The following is a 21,780-nucleotide window of genomic DNA, read 5'->3' on the forward strand; positions in this document are numbered from 1 at the left end:
AGGGTTACAGTACAGTACGGTACAGTAATGTTTCCTAACTGACTGAAAATGGCATATATATTTCGATAATATGCAAAAAAATATGTTCTACTCCATCAATGTGCATTTTTTTTATATAATCATAGGTCTTGTAATCACTAATTGTATTACATGGCTGGAGCCTCATCTTACAAAAGGTTGACATTTCACCACCATATTCCTGCTACAGATGCCCAAAGGACAACTTCGCGAATGTAGTTAGCCCTGGTGGTGCGTGCATCGAGTATTGGACCCAATGGGTCAACCACCGCTTACTTTCCACAGCCGGGGCCTGCAGGTGGTCGCCGCTGGGTCCCGTGATTTGGGCTTCTGTCGCTTGTCACCTTATGCTTTGTTCTTGCAAGCTTTTACTAGCTTTTTTTTTTTTAATAGCTTCTCCCACTGGCCGCTTTTGTTAGCTGCTCTAGCTAAATCCGGTTTGCTCTGTCTTTCGGCGTGATGTCTCTATTCTTGTGTTTTATCTTACTTTAAAATTGGGGGCGGAACGTGTTAATGGCATTTCAATTCAATGGGTAGAATTGTTTTGATGATGAATAAACCGAATTACGAGCATTGTCACCTAATGTCATTCTATGAGAACACTTGGTATACCACTGTAATTAATTATGTAGTTTGTTACACTTGCACTTTTCCAAGTGCCTGTTTATCTCATCTGGTACAGTTTGGGTACACAGCTGTGCCAATTTTCCTTTGATCCAGGACACATTACATTTTTGTCTTTCTTTCTTTGAAAGTCCATACTTATGTGGAGGCCTAATTACAAACCCAATACCACAGAAGTTGGGCTGTTGAGAATCCAGAATACCAGGATTGACACTCATTGCTGAAGCTTTGTAGGTGGAATTATTTTTTGGTTTTTGATGCAATGCCACCTGAGGGATCAAAAATCATAGGCATTCAATGTTGGTTTTTGGCCTTGCCGCTTACATTTTTACAGTGATTTTTCCTGATTCTCTGAACCTTTTGATGATACTATGGACCGTAGGTGATGAAGTAACTAAATTCCTTGCATTGTCCTTAAACTGGTCAACTACTTTCTCACGCAATTGTTCACAAAGAGGTGAACCACACCCCATGTTTGCTTGTGAATGGTCTGAGTAATTCAGGCCCCGTCCACATGAAAGCCCGTTTCAATGTATCCGCACAAATTTCTTACCTTTTGGGCAGTTCGTCCACACAGCGGCGCCGTTTCAGAGCTTGAAACCGACCGCTTTTGGAACTGGGCTCCAGAGTTGAAAGATTTCAAAACACGCACCGTACGTTTCAATGTGGACACCATATGCAAGATACTTCTCCAGTTTGATGACGTATGCTTCAATTCTCGCGTTACCGCGCGTGAACCGCCAGTCTGTCAACAATGACGGATAGCCGTTTCGTAGTTGTTTTGCGCAACCTCCTTAGCTTATACAGCAAAATATTTTGTGTGATGTTGTTGTACCGGAATCACCCGCCATTGTCACTTCTCCTGTGTTCGTCTCACATACGTACAGATTAGACATGTACAGCTCGTAGGCTAGTGTGTGTGTGTGTGTATATATATATATATAACGGCGACGGTATATATGTCTCTATATATATATATATATATATATATATATATATATATATATATATATATATATATAGTCTTGGCCTATCGGCTATTCAGATCAGTGGTTCATCTTCTTCGTTGATTCTTCCTCTACGCTTTCCCTGTGGCTGGGCTACAGTGCCACATCCTCAGCGTCTTCTTTTGGACACACACATGTCTTGAAACGTTTCTGTGTGTACAAGATTCTTTTGCGGAATGAAGCCAGCTTTGCTTCCGTGTAAACAGGGCCTCAGGGAAGCTCGTTTTATACACAATCATAGCACCTGCATGTTCACCTGTAGAATGCTCCAAACAGGTGTTTGATGAGCATTGCTCAACTTTCTGTGTTTTTTGCCACCTGTCCCAGCTATTTTGGAATGTGTTGCAGTCAAAAATTAATCAATGAATATTTGATTAAAACATTGAAGTTTATCCCGTTTTTAAAATTAAATATCTTGTCTTTGTAGTGTATTCAATTAAATATAGGTTGAACATGATTTGCAAATCATTGTATCAACTACATTGGAACTAGGTTTGTATATGTGACTTGACTTTTTCATTTTTTAACTCATCCCCTTCTCCTGTGCCTTATTTGTCTCCCATTGTTCTTAGGAGTCTATTAGTGATTTCTACTGGCATTACTCTGGAAAAGATGTAATTGATGAACAAGGACAAAGGAACTTTTCAAAGGCAATTAACGTCGCCAAGCAGGTTTTCAACACACTCACAGAGTATATCCAGGTACAACAATCTAGACAAGTTTATGGAAGTTTTTGACGATTTGTTGAAATGTGTTTCATGTAGCCATCAATGCATGGCAGAATTTGATTTATTCAGATGCTTATTTAAAATAGAAGCTACGGCATGCTTATTAGAGGAAAAATGCAGTACAGTGAGTTCCAAACAGTTTTCTGTTTTTGCTTGTAACAACTGTGCTTGTCATTATTACAGGGTCCATGTACTGGTAATCAGCAGAGCTTGGCACACAGTCGTCTGTGGGATGCCGTCGTTGGGTTTCTACATGTCTTTGCTAATATGCAGATGAAATTGTCTCAGGTATGTTCAAGTGAAATAAAAACAGCCTTAATGAACTGAAAATTATGATTAAAAAAAAAAAAAGAAAACTTCTAAAAATTATAATAGTGGTTCATCAGTATAAAATACTTTTCTCTCATCATCTTTTCATTCATAAAGTATATATGCTTTATTTTGTCCATAATTACCATTACAGTGGAACCTCGGTTCAGAAACCTATTTTTTTCCGCGACTCTGCGTTCATGACCCAAAGCAATTTTCCCCATTGAAATGAATGGAAATAGAGTAAATCCTTTCCAACCCCAGAATCAAGTCGCCTTTGCATGAAAACATCACAGACGCCTGACACCGACAATCTACTGCAGAGATAGCACCATAGCACAAGGCCACCGCCCACAACTGTCACCTACCGTATATGTCCATTGCAGATGTGCAGCAATAGTTAGCATACTTTGTGAACCAAAACGATATTTGCCTGAAAATGTTATTCATGAGCTCATTTATTCATGAATTCAGGCAATTGTGACCCAAGATTCCACTGTACCTTTGTTTGTTAGTTAGCTTGGTGAGCTGAGAAATATCACAGGTGTTATTTTTTATTTTTTTATTTCCCCTTCAGGACTCTAGTCAGATTGAGTTACTGAAGGAAATGATGGATCTTCAGAAAGACATGGTGGTCATGTTGCTTTCAATGATGGAGGGTATGACGATCATCTTGTACTCATGTGATCCCTAGTATGAATGGGAAAAAAATATTAATTGTATCAAGTATTTAATCAGAATTTGATGAAAGAAATTGCAGATTCACATGAAACACCACTTTGTATTGAATTTGGATGCAGTTAGCATTGAGACATAGCAGACTCAGCACTCCAACCTATCATCGCTATCCTATAATCTCTAAAGAAATATGTTAGTTGTGTTTTGTTTTTATTTTAACATACGTATATGTTGTAAATTTCAGTGCTGTTTTATATTGGCAGGGAATGTGGTTAATGGGACCATTGGAAAGCAGATGGTTGACATGCTGGTGGAATCATCCAACAATGTAGAAATGATTTTGAAGTTCTTTGATATGTTCCTCAAGCTGAAAGATGTCACCTCCTCAGATGCCTTTAAAGAGTATGATCCTGATGGGAAAGGCAAGTTTATGTTTTCATAAACTGAATATGAAATATCTGACAATTTCAATGGTATTGATGAACAAATTAAATGTAAGGTGTAATATCCAAGAGGGACTTCCAGAAGGCAATGGAGAACCATAAGCACTACACCCAGTCTGAGACTGAGTTTCTGCTCTCCTGTGCTGAAACTGATGAAAATGAACTCTTGGACTATGAGGAGTTTGTGGAGCGCTTTCATGAACCAGCTAAGGTAATAAAAGTTTGACTCCACTTCATGTGTGTAATTTACATTGGGACGCATTTACAGGTACTTTCCTAACAAAGATGGTTCACATATCAATGATTATTTGATGTATTATGTAGAATTGTATTTGAGACATAGATATGCTCAATTAGTAGATGGACATGTGGATAACCAGAGAGTCAGTGCATCAGTGAACTCTGGGTGGGATGGGTACTGAAGATGGCACCGATTCACATTAAATCAAACAGTGCCATGTTCTGAAGCGTGTCTTAAATTTTGACTGTCCGGGATGTCGGCGCGGACCACAACGTGGACAAAGCAAATGTCCGCCTGCCTCTCTTCTGCATGGACCACAACATGGACATAGCAGATGTACGTCTTCACCCACCGATTTGAATCATTTATAAAATGTGTGGCATTACCATTGTTACAATATATTACTCATACCATATTTAGAATTTCACGGGTAACGATAAAACTGCAAAATCTCGTGGCCAACCTGTAGCACTAGCAAACATTACGTACCGCGTTGGATACAGTCTACATTGAGTTTGCTACCAAATCCCAATTAATCCCTTCATTGTCGTTCATGTCCTCTTCGAACTTAAATTTTTTGCGAGATTTCACTCCAAGTTGGGATCGAATTCATCGTGGTACGCATGCACGTTCTTGAGAAACAGTTTGTCTGTTCTTGTATTACTGCTTAATTTTGTTCTTTATGTTGTTTTTGTAAATAACTTTACTTCTCACTTTGTTATTTGTAAACTTAATTGATGGTATTATTTATACTTTATTAATGTTATATCTGGATTTTTTATTGCTCCATCCTCTCTCATGTGTTTTAAATTCATTGTTTTATTATTTGTTAGAAAATTTGACATCATGAATCTGACTTTGATTTTGTTTAATGAAAAATGACTGTTTAAGTGAATGTTATTTTTAAAAAAGTTATTATTTTATTGTTAAATAAATTAATATTTATTACCACAAACAACAGAACAAAAGTACTGAAAATTGGTATTGTTCAGTACCGTTATCGATACCGCAGCACCGACAATTGGAAACAAACCGGTTCAAATGCGAAAGGTACCCATCCCTACTTGAATGCAGCACAGACATTCGCATTTTTGCAAACAATTTTTCTTGACGCCATAAAATCTTGAACATTAAAACTTGCCGAGTTGAACGTCTACGCGCGATTACTGTTGTCATGGAGAAGCTGAAAAACAACCCAAGAAACGAAGATGAGGAGACAAACAAATAATAACAATAAAAAGGGAGCCTACCTGGATAAAAGCACAATACATGATTAATATTGGCCCGGCTTTCACTCTGTGGCGTGAGGTCAAAGACGAGGGGGGGGATTTCCAACCAACACTGCCTTTGCGGTGCTCGGCTCTATTCCTGCAGGACTAGTAGGTAGCTTTCCATGCCCAAATAAAAAATGATTACGCTAATGTTAGCTATCGGAAATTTGCATGGCAGCAATAAATTGCCATCAGCTTGATAGTTCACCGTTCCACACTGACCTGACCAGCCATACAATACTCAAAAGTAGGGCTGAACGATTAATTGCATTTGCAATTAAATCGTGGTTTGACAAAACGCGATTACGTAATCGTGAAAGGCTGCGATTTAAATGCCCATTGAAACGTAGCAGAAGGAAAGCAAAAGGGAGGGGGCGCAGGAATGTTACCGCTGTAACTTAAGCCTGGCGCCATAAGTGCACGTAATTTTGGTGGGTTTTTTGTCTGAGACCTTGAGACCAGTGTCTAACACGTTTAATCTGTTTGATCTTGGTTTTTAAACAACACTTCACCGTTGTGAGTTATGACTTTTTGGCTGCCGTAGTGTCGTGCGTTTTGTAAACTGAGTGTACATGCAAGTGTGTGGCAGCGGCTGATAAATTTGAGTTGTTTTATATTTTGAGACTAAACAGGTCTGTATATGGCCATATGTTGTCGTCCAGTTTCATAAATAAAAATTAGGACGGACGAAATTGTCATTACTCACCGTCATTAAGGTGCCACCGCTGCCGCAGCCTTTTTTAATGTACATGTATTGTGGCGTTGGTGAACTAATCAGGCCAAGCGAACAAACAACTATTTAATGACAATTTGCTAGTAAATGTTGGCCGTAACCACGCCAGAGCAAAACAGCTCCCAACGCGCTTAGCTTACCAAATCAAAAGTATGTTTGTGTTGCATCCACGGCCGGTCCAGACCATGGAAAACTACACAACCCGTGACCCACCCACAAGGATTGCTACAGAATGCTAGTGTTTTTTTAAATCAAATCGGAAAATGTTACGTCATATAAGCAGGCATAATTTTACTTTGCCTAAACTTTAGCATGTGTGAGTTTACTGACTGAAGATCGTTAAATTAAATTTTTTAAATATGTATAAATACATATACATAAACATACATATACAATACATAATTCATAAATGTATATTGAATTTATTTATTGATAAATACAGTGTTTAAAAAGTGCTTTGTTTACATGCCATGTTTAATGCAAAGTTGGATATGTTGAAGTGGTAAATTGTAACTATAACTGTAATTGTAGTAACCTGTGATATAATGGCTTCATTTGCCTTTATCTTTTTTTTTCTTTTTTCTTCTTCTTTTTTTGTGGAGAGCTCAGTATTGTTCATTCGGTAATTTTACCGATTTGACATGTCATCATCATTGCTCTTTTTTTTTTATAATTATTTTTTATTTTATATGTGGGTGAGGATGTGTATGTGTGTGCATGTGTGCGTGCGTGTGAGTGTGTATTCATTAGTTCACCTAAAACCTATTAAAAATCCCATACCGTTCACCTAAACCGAATACTTCAGAATCCAGCTAGAGGCGTGATGTTGCCAGGAGACCCGAGGAAGGATCAAAGAAAAGAAAGGAAAGTGAAATCCAGCACCGACCAGACATTACCTACTACCCACCGGGTTACCAACCAGAGTCTTTCACCAACCCCAGAAACATCTAAATTCCAACAAATTAGGGAGACCTCAAGAGACCAAAGGAGAGACTGAGGAAAGGAAGGAAGGACAGATGAAGCAGAGTGAGATCCACAGACGCCAGCCTCCACCGATTCAACGACCAGAGGAAGAAGCAGATTGTGTTTTAGTTTCGATAGATGCTGGTGTGGTGGATCTGGCATGCATGAAAATCTCCACCAAAGAGGGGAGCCGCCGACCCCTGCCAGGACAGAGCAAGCGCAACACCTCAGGGCCCCCCAGGTCACGGCAGCGCCAAGGGAAAAACCCCGGGCCCCGCAGGGGCCACCGGCCGGAGAGTAAACCCAGGAACCAGGAGCGCCCCCCACCCCAACACGGCCCGCGCCCCCAACCCAACACAGCAGGACAGGGCACGGCAGGCCCACCAGGCACCCCACCGTTCCACAGCCCCCCGCTCCCCCCCGCCCGCCATCCACCCCAACCCAGCCCCAGGCCCCCAAACCCCCAGACACATCCCAGGAGTTCAAGTATCTTATTAACGAGTGAGGGTAGGTTGGAGCGTGAGATCGACAGGCGGATCGGTGCAGCGTCTGCAGTGATGCGAGCGCTTTACTGGTCCGTTGTGGTGAAGAAGGAGCTTAGTCGAAAGGCAAAGATCTCGATTTACCGGTCGATCTACGTTCCTGCCCTCACCTATGGTCACGAGCTGTGGGAACAAGATCCCAGATACAAGCGGCCGAAATGAGTTTCCTCCGCAGGGTGTCCGGGCTCCCGGGAGGGACTCAGTGTCGAGCCGCTACTCCTCCGCGTTAAGAGGAACCAGTTGAGGTGGCTCGGGCATCTGGTTTGGCTGCCTCCTTGTCGCCTCCCTGGAAAGGTGTTCCTGGCATGTCCCACTAGCGAGAGGCCCCGAGGACGACCTAGGACACGCTGGAGAGACTATGTCTCTTGGCTGGCCTGGGAACGCCTTGGGATCCTGTCAGAGGAGCTGGTTGAAGGGGCTGGGGAGAGGAAAGTGTGGGCTTCCCAGCTAAAGCGGCAACCCACGCGAGCCGACCCCGGATAAGCGATGGATGGATGGATGGATGGATGGATGGATGGATGGATGGATGGATGGATGGATGGATGGATGGATGGATGGAAAATTCATTGAAAAGGACCTTGAAAAAAATAATCACATATGATATTGCAAGCGCAATTTTGGGGGAAAAATTGCAATTAAGATTATTTTTCATAATTGTTCAGCCCTCCTCAAAAGTACTGTAACGAACTAGGTTGTGTGGTGTGTAGAGTTTTGTGAATGCATTGCGGGAAAGGAGGGAGAGCTTTTCGTAAATAAATGGCAATGTTATGGTCTGTGTGTAGTTAAAAATGTCTGAACATTTTCCACTGAGAGAAAACTGCTGTGATTTAAAGGACATTGGCTTCAATGTAGCCGTGTTGTTGACCAACTTGTCAGAGCACATGCCTCATGACAACCGACTGCACACCTTCCTGGAGCTCGCAGAGAGTGTTCTCAACTACTTCCAGCCCTACTTGGGTAGGATTGAGATCATGGGCAGTGCCAAACGTATTGAAAGGGTCTACTTTGAGATCAGTGAGTCCAGCCGAACACAGTGGGAGAAACCCCAGGTAAGATTTTAATTAATGTTTTATTTCAGACCTGACCTACTTAGCTTTGTCAAGTCTCAATATTTTTTCTCATTAAACCCAACTTTAGGTTAAAGAATCCAAGCGCCAGTTCATCTTTGATGTGGTTAATGAAGGAGGCGAGAAGGAAAAGATGGAATTGTTTGTGAATTTCTGTGAGGATACCATTTTTGAAATGCAACTGGCCGCACAGATGTCAGACATTGGCGAGCGCTCAGCTGTGAAAGAGGACAATGAGGAAGAGAGGCCAGATGTGGAAAATCCAGAGACGAGCTTCCTTTCTGTTACCACGGTCCACATGGCACTAACTGCGCTGCGGTTCAATGTGAGCCTATTGATTAAGGTCAGACTCCTGAATTCTGCGGGGTAGCCACTCTACAAACCAACAATTTAAAAACAATTAGAAATGCAAATGACAGTGTATACGTGTTTGGCAGAAGTAATAGTTTCTAAATTGTGCAAGAAAAATATGTACAGTAGGGATGCACGGTTAACCGGTACTAATTTGGTATTGGGGTACTGCGTCATTTAAAACTATACTATACTGCGTTTTGTATGGTACCGGTACTTGCAGCGCCGCCGCTCGCAGTGACCTTACCGAGACTCGTAACTAGTCTGAGGAGTTAGCATATAGCAAACAAGTAGCAGCTTATCGTCACGGTGTGGGTCGCTTCCCCGCCCCAAAGACAGTGTGTTTGTGTTTGAGTGGGTGGGAAGGATGGGGGGGAATTGACAGAACAAATAGCAGCGTGGTTTGACCCACGCGTGCGCAGCAAGAGAAGGAGGAGCCCGTGAAGCAGGAATTAGCATATTGCAAATAAAAATGTATTTGACTCACACGTGCGGAGGTAGACTAAAAGGAGACCATGAAAGGAATGATTACTGACGAAAATGCGCAAGGCAAAACATAACACAGACACACCGGTCTGTAGACGATGTTATAAAATCTGCCAGGCAAAAGGCGGAAACCCCTCCAACATCACAAAACATTTAAAAGACAAGCACCCTGACCTGCATAAGGAACTCAAAGATCGACAGGTAGGCCTTCCCTACTTTCTGGTTGATAACCTGCTACCTTTCCCCCTTACGCACTGTAGTTATGAATGATGTAATTTACAACTAGCTGCATTGGAAACGTAACGGTACTGCTTAAAGGAGCGGCTACTACGAGTTGTACTTTCATAAAATATCACGGGACACACCACCCAAAAACACTACAAAACTTTGTTTGGTGATTAGCTCAGTAGTAGAGCAACGTCTGTGACCCGGCTAATACATTTAAGTTAATCTTCAATGCAGGTGGAGCTCCCCTCGGACATTCTCGTTCTCTCTCTGTGCTGTCGCCAAGGCTGAACGATTAATCGAAATAGAACTAACACCGCAATGTAATAGAATGGAATTTGCAAATCACTGAGGCTGCGATTTGGGAGATAAGGATGGGGGAAAGACCACAGCTTTGACCATGGCCTCAGATCAAGTTAATATCCTCTCTCTCTCTCTCTCTCGCACGCTCTCTCGCTCTTGCTTTCTCATGGACTTTGCAAATCACTGAGGCTGCGATTTGGGAGATTTGAGGGAGGTTAGTATGGGGGAAGACAACAGCTTTGACCATGGCCTCAGATCAAGCTAATGTCATCTCTCTCTCTTATATATATATATATATATAATTAAAGACACAAGATAATTAATAAATATTTTTTATAATTTTTTTAGTTGTCTTTTGATTTGGAAAAAGTACCGAAAAGTATCGAACTACATCTGGTACCAGGACCGATACCAAAATGTTGGTTTGGTGACAACACTAATGTACAGTATATAATGTACAAGGTTTCAGGTTTTAAACCATTCAAAAACTGCTAATTGCAGAGGTATTGCAGAATGTAAACAATGAAGTGAGCAGGATTACAAAACTAAACTATTACAATTAAATTCATAATCTATTAAGTGGACATTTGCAAATTGCAGGTATATCTTGGGAACTGATTTGGGGAAAATATCTTGCTCCATAATCTATATGAAAAACACTAAATTTAATGCCAATTGTGTTTTGAATTTCTACCTTGCACTTTGCATCCCTCAAACCCATACACACAGCCACATACTCTGCATGCACGTGTACGTTCCTCAATTATACTAAGGTCATTTCTCACAACTTTTTCACTAAAGCAATCGGATTGAAACTCTACTGCCCTTATCATCAATCAATAAAGCTTTATTCACACTTTTAATAAAAAAATAATAAATAAAACAGTACATTATAAAATTCCTTCATAATAATTGCATATATATATATATATATATATATATATATATATATATATATATATATATATATATATACAGTGCTGCTCAAAAGTTTGTGAAACTCTTGAGCAATTTGGATTTTCCAATTGTTTCAACCTGATTTTGTTGTTCAATCTGAACCATTACATTTTATATGAAATAACAGGTGTAGGTTTAGCATTTCAATGCATTGTTCTTTTTTTAAAAATCATTTGTGTAGTCAAAACTAAATTAAAAAGAGTTTTTGGTCAATTCATGTAGGTGCAAAAGTAAGTGAACCCTGAGCTGCATTGCTTAAAACAAGCAGTCAAGTAGGATCAGGTAAGACAAATTGGTAGCTAAATTAACCACTGAAATGGACTAATGAAATGAGAGATGTTTAGCGAAGAAATTGTGCATCACTGACTGAAACGGAGACAAAACCACGTCACTTTAGTCTTACCCAGGTGAATCCATACAGGTCAGTAATGCTGAGAACTCTCAGGGGACCTCAGGAAGTGGGTAGTGACAGCACATTTGTCTGGGGAAAGCTACAAAAGTCATCTAAAAAAAAATTAGCTTCATCATTCCACTGTGAAGCAGATGATTTGCAACTAGAGAACACTGAAAATTACTACAATCCTGCCTAGAAGTGAACAACCTTCTAAAAATATCATCAAGACCCACAAGACAAATAATAATTCAGGTGAAAGTAAACCTGTGCATGAAAATTAAGGGATTTGCAGACCTCTTTTGCTGCATCGGCGACACGTGCATGCTTCAACAATCAGAAGAAAAGTCAACCAGCAAGGCTTTCATGGAAGGCTTGCTAGGTAGAAGCCTCTGCTCACAAAAAAGATCAAAGCTTGCCCATCTCAACTTTGCCAGCGAGTACCTGGACAAACCTGAAGCTTTTTGGAAGTCCCTTCTGTGGACCGATGAGTCCAAAATTGAACTGTTTGGTCACAACTAAAACAGTCATGTTTGGTGAATGGTATGGCACTGCATACCAGCAAAAGAACCTTCACCTTACAGTGAAGCATGGGGGTGAGAATGTTAAAATCTGGGCTGGCTTTTCTTCCTCAGGACCTGGACAACTCCACATAATCCAGGGAATCATGAATTCAGAGGAATATTGTGAAATCCTGGAACATAACCTGAAGCCGTCCATTGTGAAGTTACAGCCTGGTGGACGATGGATCATGCAACATGACAATAATCCAAAGCATTCCAGCAATAGAACCAAGGAATGGCTGAAGAACAACAAGATTCATGTTCTGGATGTGCCCAGTCAAAATCCTGATTTAAATTCTTTCAAAATACTGTGACGGGACCTGAAGCGGGCAGTTTATGTTAGACGCCCATCCAACCTCTCTCAACTGGCAGCATTTTGCAAGGAAGAGTGGCAAAAATTCCCCCAAAGTAGATGTGAAAGAAAGTGTTTGGATAAAGTTCTCATTGCAAAAGGAGTGCAATGTCCGATTAAGTGAGAGGTTCACATATTTTTGTACCCATGAAATTAAGTTTTTCTTAAATCAACTTTTGTTCAAGAATGAATGACAATATTATCATTCTTTTTGGTCAAGTCCATTATTTTCAATGTCAGCATTGTAGATTTGGGTATGCCTAAACATTTAATAAGGTTATTTTAATATTTTATACAAAAAATCTGACCATGCCTGCAGGGTTCACAAACTTTTGAGCAACAATGTGTGTGTATATATATATATATATATATATAATTCAAGCCGAAAGAATATGGCCAAAAGAGGATGTTGTGGTGGCGCAAGCAAAAACAACAACAACAACAAAAACGCTGCAAGCAAGTGTCTCTTTGAATTAAACACCAAACACGAGAGTGAGTGTCCGCCTTGCTGCTCGCTGGCGTCTGAGTACCGGCAGCTTGTGCACACCGGAGAAGGAAAGGGTCGCTTGGTAAGCTATGTCAAAAAAGAGAGTGCTGCCGAGTACTGCACTACAGGTGAGCCACTCTTTCTCCTGCAGCACCTTCCTAAGCTAAGGTTAGCACTATTGCTATCATCAGTTTTAAACAAGTAAACACTTACCACTATCTCCGGGTGAATACAGATCTGTACAGGACGCCTTGTGTGACTTTGCAGTCGGTTCTTAAGTGTGCCGCATCATGTCCCGCTCCAAATAGCCATAAGAATGTGTCATCCGCACCGCACGCATCAGTGCCCGCCGGTGTGAAGTACTGTACATTGACTATAAAGTGCAATTGCACCACCAGAAAATGCTCAGTTGCTCACCCCGCGTTTGGTGTTTAATGTACCATTCGCCAACATGTCTCTGATGTCTGTGGTGTGGACGCATTTCAATTCAATTGTGCTTTGTTAAAATGCCCGTGTTAAATAGGCCTAAGTATTTTATAATAATATTATAATTTTAATTAATTATAATAAATGCAATGCTAATAAAAAATTTGGCTTTTTTTTTCTCTCGGCGTTTCGGTTTTCGACCAAGCATTTCTAATTTTCGGCCCAAAAAAATTCATTTCAGTGCATTTCTAATATATATATATATATATATGTGCCTGTGTAAATTACATCCTGAAAACGGCAGCATAGAAAAATAAGCTTACTGTTTCCATCTCAATTATCAGGTGCTGTCCATGAAGAGTTTGAAGAAGCAGATGAAGAAGATAAAAAGTATGACATCAAGAGACATAGTGACCAACCTAGTTTTATTCTACTGGTCTGTGCTGCAGGGCCTCCTTCATATGGCATTCAGTATTGTTCGAGGATTTTGCAGAATTTTCTACAATAATATATTTGGAGGCAAGCTGGTTGATGGCGCCAAGAGCATAAAGGTATATAGTTCACATAGTGTATCCATTATCAACAGTCTGAAAGAAAATAAACTTAACGCCACACTCCTCAGGTGTCTGAGCTGCTCGCTAACATGCCTGACCCGACTCCTGATGGAGTGAGATTGGAGGGAGAAGAAAAAGAGAGAAAATCCTCTGACAGGAGCTCAGCAAAGGAGGACCTGGCATACTTGGCTGTCAATGTCAGTGAGACTGAGCTGCTGTCAGACATTTTTGGCCTGGACTTACGGAGAGAGAGAGGACAATATAAAATCAGTCCTCACAACCCCAATGCCAGCCTCACTGAAATTCTCAATTCCCCACTTCCTTCTCCTCCCTCTTGTGCTGCAGCAGCACCTCCTCCTGAGCTCAGGCAAATGCATCAGGTGAGTATAGCAAAAAGAGCATGATGATAATAGATAATAGTCAAAATTTGTGATAGCCTTGCTCCCTATCTCTATTTCTGTCACAGAGCTCTTCCTTAGAGGATAAGAAGGAAACAAGATCAAGGAATGCATGTGAAACAAGTAAAAAGTAAGTATTGTATGTTTATTTTTTTATATTTGATTGTGTTATTGTATCCTGGGAAACCCTGGTGATACCAGTGGTCCATTCACTCCCATCATGTCTGTCTAGAACACAAGTTTTATTTGAATGCCATTAAATTGTGTTTGTAATGGTATTATTATCTATGATGACCTTATTGGCTACCATTCATGATTTAATATCTCACATGACCCAACTACAGTATTTGTATACAAATAATTCCATATACTGTAAGTAGATGAGTCATGACTGAACTGTTGCACAGTGTGCATGTTGTATTGACACCATGTGTACTTTTCAGGAGTGAACATGAAGAGAAACAGGAGAAGAATGAGAATATTAAGTCAAAAGTCAAAAGGCGTAAGATCTCAAGGGATGAACCTGATTTACAGGAGTCAGCAGTTTCAAAGAAGATCATTGCCTATCAGCGGAAAGTCTTGGTACATATAGAGCTTTTCTTTTCCAACCCCGCTATTTCTCTTTATTTGTTAACAGGTTTAAAGTCATGTGTCTGTCTGTGATCTTTCCACATATTTTGTTCCTCCCACAGAACTATTTTGCAAGGAACTTTTACAACATGAGGATGCTGGCTCTATTAGTTGCATTTGCCATAAACTTCATTCTCCTATTCTACAAGGTAATTGTGGACATTGTATATGCAACCATAAATGCATTTTTTTTTATGAATAGTGTAATACTTACTGACAGTGACAGGTGTCATTAAGGAATTGCAATGGAAAACTAGACGTGCAATTTCTGGAGAAATTGCATGTAAATGCTGAAAGCTGAATGCTAATATTTGAATGCATGTAGAATGCTTGTGTAATGGTTTATAATAATAATAAAAATAATAATGTTACAAGACATTAAATATAATAAATGTTATACAATATTAAAGTTTGACTAAAATCTGCTCTAACTGAGAGACAAACCGTGATCTCCCCGGTTCTGTGCATTTGCTTAATCAATGAGCTGACTTGTTAAAAGCCATAAAACAATGCATATTTATATTGAATAATGTGGTATGATGTTGAAAGCTATCATTGAAGTTGTTGAATTGTTTAAGTGAAATCATAATACATTTCCTGATATGCCCATGGATACATTTGCGGTGTCCAGTCGGTGGTGGGATTCTTTTTTTTTTTTTTTTTTCTGGAGAGCTCAGTATTGTTCATTCGGTAATTTTACCGATTTGACATGTAATCATCATTGCTCTCTCTTTTTTTTTTTTTTTGTATGTGGGTGAGTATGTGTATGTGCGTGCGTGCGTACAACCCCCCCGCCACCAAAAAAACGCAACCATTAGTTACAAATACAGAAACATCAATGTAAGTTATCACAATGTGGTGGCTCTCGCTAACAGGCAGAATTAAGTAACTATTTGGAGATAAAGGTATCCTACAGTCCAAGATAGCGGAAAGTTTTTCTAAGACTTTAGTCCAGAAATACATAACCGGAGTGCATAACCATAAAGCATGAAAATAAGTGTCTGTAGTGTTTTGTAAACACTGGAGACAAATGTCGGAGTCTGAGAGTCCCATTTTCTTCATCATATATTGAGTAATGTATGTTCTATGAATAATTTTATATTGGATAAGTTGTCAATTTGTGTGTTTTGTCATTTTAAATGCGTTTTCACAAACTTGAATCCAAAAGTCAGATTCCGGAGCTATAGACAAGTCTGTCTCCCATTTCGAGATGGGTAAAGACATTTTATCAGTATATGAAAGTAACTTATATATTTTGGAGAGTTTTTTTGTTGTTGTCGGAGAACGCTTGGTAGTATCTTTAGTTAAAACAGTCGGTTGGAGCGTACCCCGAAGTGTTGGAATTTGTTTCTTTATCATACTTTTAACTTGCAGATAAGGAAAAAAAATTCAGTTTTTTATTTTGTATTTTTGGAGCAAGGATGTATATGATATAAAAATATTATCTGAGAAGAGATGGTGGAGATGTGTAATTCCTTTCTGCTCCCACACACCTAAATAAAACGATTGGTTGTTAAGTTGAAAGTTGGGGTTATGCCATAGGGGAGAAAGCCCACAGGGCTCCACTTGCGCTTTTGTAATTTCTATTGCCTTCCACCAGGCAGTCAGGGTGGCGGAAATATTGGGTTTTTAAAACAATTATGTCGCTTAATCGATGTTGTAATAAAGAATAAATCCAAAAGTCTGAGGTTATTACAATCCTTCTGTTCTAGTTCCAGCCAACAGTTAGTATCTCTGTTGGGTTGTGCCCATATAATGATATATTGTAGCTGGTTAGCTATATAGTAGTACATAAAATTTGGTGCCTCGAGACCACCTTTGGATTTACTTTTCTGAAGAGTAGATAGACTAATCTTTGCTCTTTTTTTTTTTATTCCAGTAAAATTTTGTAACGGCTTAGCCATAGGTTTAAATGGAATCATTGAGAAAAAAATGTTTATTTTGGGTAAAACTTTAATTTTAATGGTGGCTATTTGTCCTATTAGAGAAATAGGAAGATTATTCCAACGCTCCAAGTCACTATAAATGTTATCCAGAAGTGGAGAAAAGTTTAAATGAATTAAATCAGTTAATTTAGGTGAGATTTTTATGCCTAAGTATTTTAAATTACCTATAGGAAATGAGTAGTGTGGGTCCTGGCTTGCAGGGTTCCATGAATTTTCTGTAATAGGCAGAAGTGTTGATTTTGTCCAGTTAATAGAATAATCTGATAACTGTGAGAATTTAGTTATTAAGTTAAATACTTCCCCTAACGAAATAGCAGGCTTTTCTAAATAAAGTAAAATATCATCGGCATATAGATTAATTTTATGTTCTGTTACCCCAGAGTGAATTCCTTGAATCCTTCTTTCCTGGCGTATGGCTAATGTAAGTGGCTCAATAAATATTGCAAATAATAAAGGGGATAGTGGGCATCCCTGTCTTGTGCCTCTCTGTAGAGTAAAACTCTGAGATATAATCCCATTAGTAGTAACTGTAGCTTTAGGAGAATCATATAATACTGACACCCAGTGGATAAATGATTTCCCAAAGCCAAATTTATTTAAAACAGCAAAGAGGAAGGACCAGTTAACTTTGTCGAAAGCTTTTTCTGCATCCAATGATATAATAGCTGCCTTTTTATCATGCCGCTGTGACATGCTAATAAGGTTAAAGAGCCTCCTAATATTATTAGTAGAGTGACGATCTTTAATTAAGCCTGTTTGGACGCTATGAATGATTGTCGAGATTACTGTTTCTAGTCTAGATGTGAAAGCCTTAGTGATAATTTTAATATCAGTGTTAATTAGTGAAATTGGACGGTAACTTGATAGAAGGGTGGGGTCTTTTTCTGGCTTTAATAAAAGTTTAATTGCTGCTGTATTCATGTGTGGGCGTATGTAACCATTAGTTTTGATTTCTGTTACTACTCTTAAGAATAGTGGAGCAAGCATTAACCGGTGGTGGGATTCAAACCCCCGACCTTCTGGTTACTGGACAATGCACTTTACCAACTTCGCCACCGGGTAATACAAAACACCTGCAAATGATGATGAGTGGTATGTAAGGTAGTGAAATTCTGACTTGAAAGTTGAACGTCAATCCCAGTGAAAATGAATACGAGAATGTTTATATTAAACGGTAAATTGTGTGGAAACTGTATATTGAATGACGAATATGAGCCCATGTGGCGTGAATTTGGGAAACAAGTTGAAATCGGAACGGTGTAAATTGGATATTGTATGTGGGAGTTGAATGATGCCAAATAAGTGAGAAGAATAAATTAAATGAACTGTAATAACATAAGTTTTTTGTTTTTGTTTGGTTTGGTTGGTTTTATTGAGCATATAAACATAGAAAAACATAAACCACATTACAAGTATAAAATATAAGTTGAAGCAAAAAAGAAAAAACAAGAATAGGAAAAAAGAAGAGTTTACATGTTCAAAAGGGAGTAGGAAGAAGTTAAAAACGTATCTAGTCCTACCCATTATGTTTTGACTTATTTCAATAGATACAATAATAGGTTCATATATTTCAATGACATTTTTTTTTATAAACCTGTTTGTGTAAGCTTGAAGTTGGCTGTTGAAATCCCACTGTAGAAAAATGTAAAAATGATAGCTAGTTGTTGGATAGATTATCAAAGCCGCACATTTTTCAGTCGTTACTGACGTGAACAAGCTGATTTTTGTAACTCACAATGGAAACCAAGGCTACTGGGTGTCTCCACATGACTGCACAGCGTGTGCCCACAAATGATTGACAAGACCCTTCAGTCACACCTTCTGTTTCTACAGTATCTGATTGGCTAAATCTCTTGACACTAAGTCAGTTTAAAATGAAATTAAAGGCATAAATGCTGGCCAGACAGGGATGATTTTTGAAAATAATATTCTATTGTCAGGTCATACAGATAGTTTTGACATTTAAATGACAAGTTTAGTTTTTTTTTTTTTTAACTGTGAACATCCTATTATACAAAGGTGTTTCATTTGCCTTAACAATAATGACAATAAACACAGGAATTCCAAAAGGTTATTCTCACTGCTTGGTGCTTGGGTCCTAACAAAAAAATAAAAATATGTTCACCAATCTGTTCAATGCACTTAACTCTTTGACTGCCAAAAACGTTAAATAACGTTTAGTAAAATCCTATGGAGGAGTGCCAAAGACGTTAAAAGACGTTTGTTTCAAAACAGAGGTGAAACTAACCATTTTCTATTGTTGATTACTCAAAACCGGAATAAGGTAGAAACAAACTTTTTTTTCTGATTAAAGATGAGAGTCCAATCTTTCATTTGGTAGAATGTGTGTTTCCATAGTCCAAACACATAATTTTCTGTGGACCTTGAAAGATCAGTCAAAAGATCAGTCAAAATGCTTAAATCGGCTGGCACCCACGGCATCCCTTTTCTGAAAACGTCTGGCAGTCAAAGAGTTAATATAGTAATATCATAGAACAGGGGTCTCAAACTTGGCCTGAGGGCCATTTGCGGCCCCCGACTTGACATCAAAGTTTAATATTTGTGCCTTTTTTTTGCCATGTCATTGCTCTGGGCGTTTAATGTTTTGTCTGTTTGTTTTGCTTTAATCACTTATGGGCTACCACGCTGTAGCTTAATTTCATGACAGCTTTTGGCAAAACATAATTCTGACACAAAGTGGAATGAAACGATATGATGTCAGTCCCCAGTCATGTATTTTTAAAAAGAGAATGGTTGGCGACGAGAACAGCTAATTTTAAGAAAAACAGGAGATAATTTTTTTTGCTGAGCACAGAGGCTCCCTGACATGTCTGACATGTCTTGAATTCGCAGAGAAAGTTCTGCTGCTCAAGAAATCAGACGTTATGACTGAACTAGATTTTTTGAGGAGTATGCAAAGTACCACAGAGATGAGACGACCACATAACTAATCTTGTTCAAGCTCTGAAGAACCGTTAATGTTATAAACTGTTATTAATAAAGATTGAGTTAGTTATACTTTTTTTTTTTTAAATACTGAAACCATTTTGTTGTACTTGTGCCGTCCAGACACACCCAGACTCTATCTCCAGAGGCCCCCATTATGTTTGAGACAGAGTGATTACAGAGTGATCAGTCCGTTGATTAGAAACAGACTCTTTATTTTTTTCGTTCATTCAATATGAATTCTAAAAGTAATTATTATATTAATTCATATCAATGAACTGTTCTATTTAGGTTTCTACATCCTCATCAGTGGCTGAGGAAGTGATCTCAAACAGCCAACCTGACAGCACCATTCAGTGGGATCCACTGAGTGATGAGCCTACGGTGGAGATGCAAGACAGGGTAATGGGTGATATTGGAGAGCCTTTTAAGTTAGCAATGGTCCATTTTGTCTTGGAGGAGGGCAGCGGATACATGGAGCCAACACTGCGGATCTTGTCTATCCTTCACACAGTCATCTCTTTCTTCTGCATCATCGGATATTACTGTCTCAAGGTATGCTGTTTGCTGTTATTATAAAGGGTTACAAGTAGGGAATCTATTCCTATATATGATCCTAATTGTGCAACTTAAATTATTAAATTGGAGTAGTTGTGATCAAATACAAGATACAGGACAGCTGACGGCTGTTTTGGGAACAGGCCACCAATAATATCAGTTGACCATGAGTCTTGCTGGTGCCTTTAAAGGGGCAATAATTAGATGAATTTTGTCTCTTTACAAATCTGTATCAGAACGCAAATTATTTGACAAATTCCATCATACATCCACACATTCTCCAAACTGCTTATCTTCATGAGGTTCATGTCCGTGCTGGAGCCTATCCCAGCCGTCTTCGGGCGGTAGGCGGGATACACCTTGAACTGGTCACCAGCAAATCGCAGTCATCATTCATCGCATATCATTTATGTATGAATTTTTACTTAAACCTGATAAAGATCCAACCTACTCAATCCTTGATCACTATCGCACCCATCACTAATAAACACAAATATCACCAAAGCTCTGACCATCATTTTATAAATGGTCTTCCACTCAGATCCTTCCTGATCAACAGGTCTCATCAAAAGCAGGCATTTCTCAGATAACATACATATATGTTTATTATTTTATTTATTTTTTCTGACACCTGTCTCAATATTATTTCTAGACGCAGAAGTCAAGTCAAGTCATCTTTCAAACAGCCTTAGCTGTCACAAAGCGCTTTACAGAAACACAACATAAAACAAACATAACATGTAACATTAACAGCAATACAATCACAACAAACTTTTTTCATTCCTACTACATACGGTTTGATCAAGATCAAAGCCACATTTGCCACAAACGGAATCGCATCACACAAAAGAAACCGTGACTGTAAGTTAAACACACTGATTGTAAAGGTTCACGGTAAACTCTATCACCACAGTTTGTGTGCACTATAGTAAGTTGTGTTGCTACATCGACTTCATCTGACCAGTGGCTCCTCCATTGAATTGACTATAGGGATGAAGTGAGAGAGAGAGAGAGAGAGAGAGAGAGAGAGACACACAGAGAGAGAAACACACACAGATAGAGAGAGATGGACAAAACAGGAGGAGGGCCAGCTCTATCTTGGGCTGCAGTCTGGTCTTAATTGACAGTAGAGACAGCAGGTTTATGGCTAAGCTGTCATCTATACATTCAACCGGAACATTGGATAGTTTATGCATAGGCAGTCAACTATGTGGCGTGAGCGATATTTGTTTTCAATATAGTTAAATGTAGCACCTTGAACAGACCTAAAAAGTTATGTTTTCTTCAGATACTTTTCAGGTGTCGAACAACAACAGTTGTAAACAACCTAGCTAGGTGCTAGCTCCCTAGCTTGTTTACCTTATACGGAGCTAGCTAGATAGCATTAGGGGCTAAAGCCAAACTGTGGCAGGGTTTTTACTTTTGGACGTGGATTTGCTACCTCTGAAATTTACACATATTAATGGTACCAATTATATTAAGAACAATCGCAGTGGGGCAACGAAAACAACTGTTGTTGTTCGACACCTGAAAAGTCCAAACTGTGGCAGGGTTTTTACTTTCTGGACGTGGATTTGCCACCT

At 39.2% G+C, this 21,780-nt stretch overlaps 1 protein-coding gene across 2 annotated transcripts in view; it reads left to right on the plus strand.

The window, feature by feature from the left end:
* ryr2a (ryanodine receptor 2a (cardiac)) overlaps positions 1–21,780 on the plus strand; it is a 233,607-nt gene that overhangs the window by 190,348 nt on the left and 21,479 nt on the right. For both annotated transcript variants that reach the window (XM_077550282.1, XM_077550284.1), the window contains 13 exons: positions 2,222–2,350; positions 2,561–2,665; positions 3,264–3,345; positions 3,628–3,786; positions 3,864–4,018; positions 8,391–8,606; positions 8,695–8,967; positions 13,510–13,716; positions 13,788–14,099; positions 14,186–14,247; positions 14,561–14,699; positions 14,810–14,896; positions 19,931–20,194. In XM_077550282.1, the coding sequence (XP_077406408.1) occupies positions 2,222–2,350; positions 2,561–2,665; positions 3,264–3,345; positions 3,628–3,786; positions 3,864–4,018; positions 8,391–8,606; positions 8,695–8,967; positions 13,510–13,716; positions 13,788–14,099; positions 14,186–14,247; positions 14,561–14,699; positions 14,810–14,896; positions 19,931–20,194 (2,190 nt within the window). The remainder of the gene's footprint in view (positions 1–2,221; positions 2,351–2,560; positions 2,666–3,263; positions 3,346–3,627; positions 3,787–3,863; positions 4,019–8,390; positions 8,607–8,694; positions 8,968–13,509; positions 13,717–13,787; positions 14,100–14,185; positions 14,248–14,560; positions 14,700–14,809; positions 14,897–19,930; positions 20,195–21,780) is intronic.

The sequence above is a fragment of the Vanacampus margaritifer genome, chromosome 18 (genome assembly GCF_051991255.1).
Source record: "Vanacampus margaritifer isolate UIUO_Vmar chromosome 18, RoL_Vmar_1.0, whole genome shotgun sequence".
Lineage (NCBI taxonomy): Eukaryota > Metazoa > Chordata > Actinopteri > Syngnathiformes > Syngnathidae > Vanacampus > Vanacampus margaritifer.